The sequence below is a fragment of the Nycticebus coucang genome, chromosome 8, assembly GCF_027406575.1.
Source record: "Nycticebus coucang isolate mNycCou1 chromosome 8, mNycCou1.pri, whole genome shotgun sequence".
NCBI lineage: Eukaryota > Metazoa > Chordata > Mammalia > Primates > Lorisidae > Nycticebus > Nycticebus coucang.
The window spans coordinates 91252715-91256107 of NC_069787.1; the positions used below are offsets into that span (position 1 = coordinate 91252715).

Below are 3393 nucleotides of genomic sequence, written 5' to 3' on the forward strand. Positions count from 1 at the left end.
TGTATTATATATGAAAGTCATGTATAAACTTCAAAACATAAATTGTACAGACTGTTCTCTCCTGTTTTGTATTTCTTCCTTTAAATGCTTTCAGAAATCAACATCCTCATTCTTCACCAATGTCCCACATTTCTGTTTCCTCCCCCATCATGCATACACTGACTTTGACAATGTCAGAGCTTTCTTTCTTGACCCCCCTCACAGCATCTGTGATATACCTTTCGAAATACATGCTAAAGAACCTCTAAAAGATGTCCACACATGGTGTCTTCATTGTGTGAATGAATATATCAACTGGTGTGTTTCACAAAGGGTGATCATGCTTAATTGTGGAATTTTTTTTTCTTCTATTATCACAGGAACCAGGAAAATGGCAACCTCAGTAGAGGAGGTTCAGGCCTTGGGGACCACACCCTACGACTATGAGTTTGCACTGCCATGTGAAAAAGTCAGTATCAAGGAGCTGGGTGCCCAGTTTCTGCCTCCTCTATATTCTCTGGTGTTCATCATGGGCCTCTTGGGCAATGTCATGGTGATAGTGATCCTCACAAAATACAGGAGGCTAAGGATTTTGAGCAACATCTACCTGCTCAACTTGGCCGTTTCTGACTTGCTGTTCCTCTTCACTCTTCCATTCTGGATTCACTATGTTGGATGGAATAACTGGGTTTTTGGCCACGGCATGTGTAAGCTTCTCTCCGCCCTTTATAACATGGGCTTGTACAGTGAGATCTTCTTCATCATGCTGATGACAGTCGACAGGTACTTGGCCATCGTCCATGCTGTGTTTGCCCTTCAAGCCAGGACTGTCACTTTTGGTGTCATCACCAGTATTGTCACCTGGGGCCTGGCAGGGCTAGCAGCCCTCCCTGAATTTCTCTTCCATGAGTCCCAAGAGCTGTTTGAAGAGTCCGTCTGCAGCCCTGCTTACCCAGAGGATGGGGCAGAAAGCTGGAAGCATTTCCACGCTCTGAGAATGAACATTTTGGGGCTTGCTCTCCCTCTGTTCGTTATGGCTGTCTGCTACTCAGGTATCATCAAAACATTGCTGAGATGCCCCAATAAAAAAAAGTACAGGGCCATCCGGCTCATTTTTGTTATCATGGTGGTCTTCTTCATTTTTTGGACACCCTACAACCTGGTTCTCCTTCTCTCTGCTTTTCAAATGATCTTTTTTGGTAACAGCTGTGAGCAAAACAGACACCTGGACCTGGCCTTGCAGGTGACGGAGGTGATAGCCTACATGCATTGCTGTGTCAACCCAGTGATCTATGCCTTCGTCGGCGAGAGGTTCCGGAAGTACCTGCGCCACTTTTTCCACAGGCACGTGGTCATGCACCTGGAGAGATACATCCCATTTCTCCCTAGTGAGAAACTGGAAAGAGCCAGCTCTATCTCCCCATCAACAGGAGACCAAGAACTCTCCGTTGTGTTTTAGATTAGCTGCAGAAAATTGCTTAAAGAGGATGGGCTAACATGTTAAGTCAGCCGCCTTTACATCTACACTTTTACCTTCAAACAGTACGATGCTGAAGTTCTTGAAGACATTGAAATATGTACACAAAGGTGGCGGTATATGCATTACTCATCACCAGCCTTGAAAAGCAGAGCTTTGCTTGAGTCTCTGAAGTGTTACATAAACTTTGATGCACACAAATGTTAGTTACTACATGCAGCTACAAAAAAGTAAAACTTTATATTTCAAACTTTAACTTCAGCAGCTATTGACATAAATGAAGCATTTCACAAAATACAATTAAGCTGAAATCAAGGTGTTAGATGGGGAAAAAAATACAAGTCAATTACTTTATGTCCTAATGTGGCTGACTCTTTCCTTACTGGATGAAAGCTTTTACTTTTTAGATGTAAATAAATAATCTCAAGCTAAGTAGTGGCATGCTGCACCTGTTTTAAATATTCAGTTCTGCTTGTTTGTTTGTTTGTTCTCCCACGAGAGAGACTTGTGGAACCCAGAAAGATGAGGTGTTCATTGATCCTCCTGAATGCCAATGTCACATTGCCGAGTTGGCTGGGGCCTCCTGCACATAAGAAGTAGCTCAGGCGTGGCTCTCAAACTTGTTTTCAGAAAGACATGGAGGGAAAATTAAAATGTGGATGGCCAGCCCCCACCTCAGAGTTTCTGATTCAGAGGGTCAAGTGAGATACAAGAATTTGCATCACTAACAAGTGCCCAGGTGATGCTGATGATGCTTGTCCCGGGACCAGACTTAGAACAATTGTTCCAGCGGAAACAGTCCTAGAGACACTCCAGAGTTATTCTTAAAACTAAGGATTTCACACATGTCAATGGGAAATGCAAGAAGCCTTTGTGATCTACACTTTACTAAGGATGATTGCCATCCTGGACAACCTATAAATGATGTCAATCCATCCTAAAGCAGTTGGTGTAGTGGGAGGTTCTAGTCCACCATATTTATTGAGTTGGGTTTTTCTTGAGTATGTGTATTTAATGCCCTGCACTAGAAGCTGTGGGAGGTACAAAGATGAATGAGACTTTTTGTGAGCTACATCCTAAGGAGAAAAGCATGCAACTTATAATGTAAAAATATCCCCCACCAAAAGTAGGAATGGCCCCAGTCCTCATTCCTTTTGCTTTCCCCTATTTGTGGCTTCTTGGGGAATTAAGTTCTAAGCTTCTGCTTAACTTGTGTCTCTCAATAGAGACAATTCATGATAGTGTAATGCGAGCCCTGCCAGCTTTTTACCCAACAGCTGTCTGTGAAGGGATATGGAGAGGATGCACACACGCTGCTTTAGGCTAAGTGAAAGATGCAAAAACGTAGCAGAGAAACATAATTCCTGCCCCCATGAAATGTTAGCCTAATAGGAAGTATAAGATAGAAACAAGTAACTCTGAGATACTCTGAGTAACTCTAACCCCAGTAAGAGTAGCCCGCATAACAAAATCCCAAAACCAGAGATGTTGGTGTGGATGTGGAGAAAAGGGCACACTTCTACACTGCTGGTGGGAATGCACACTAATACGTTCCTTTTGGAAGGATGTTTGGAGAATACTTAAAGATCTAAAAATAGACCTGCCATTCGATCCTATAATTCCTTTACTAGGTATATACCCAGAAGACCAAAAATCACAATATAACAAGGACATCTGTACCAGAATGTTTATTGCAGTCCAATTCATAATTGCTAAGTCATGGAAGAAGCCCAAGTGCCCATCAACCCATGAATGGACTAGCAAATAGTGGTACATGTATACCATGGAATATTATGCAGCCTTAAAGAAAGATGGAGACTTTACCTCTTTCATGTTTACATGGATGGAGCTGGAACATAGTCTTCTTAGCAAAGTATCTCAGGAATGGAAGAAAAAGTATCCAATGTACTCAGCCCTACTATGAAGCTAATTTATAG

At 42.4% G+C, this 3393-nt stretch overlaps 1 protein-coding gene across 1 annotated transcript; it reads left to right on the forward strand.

Annotated features, from left to right (window-relative positions):
* Nucleotides 1-370: 370 nt before the first annotated feature.
* CCR3 (C-C motif chemokine receptor 3) lies at nt 371-1857 on the forward strand. The gene has a single exon (XM_053600061.1). The coding sequence runs from the start codon at nt 371-373 to the stop codon at nt 1436-1438; it is 1068 nt and encodes a 355-aa protein (XP_053456036.1). The 3' UTR covers nt 1439-1857.
* Nucleotides 1858-3393: the final 1536 nt, after the last annotated feature.

What these genes read in the sequence shown, in the direction of transcription:
- CCR3 (XM_053600061.1), top strand. Translation starts at nt 371, where the DNA reads ATGGCAACCTCAGTAGAGGAGGTTCAGGCCTTGGGGACCACACCCTAC.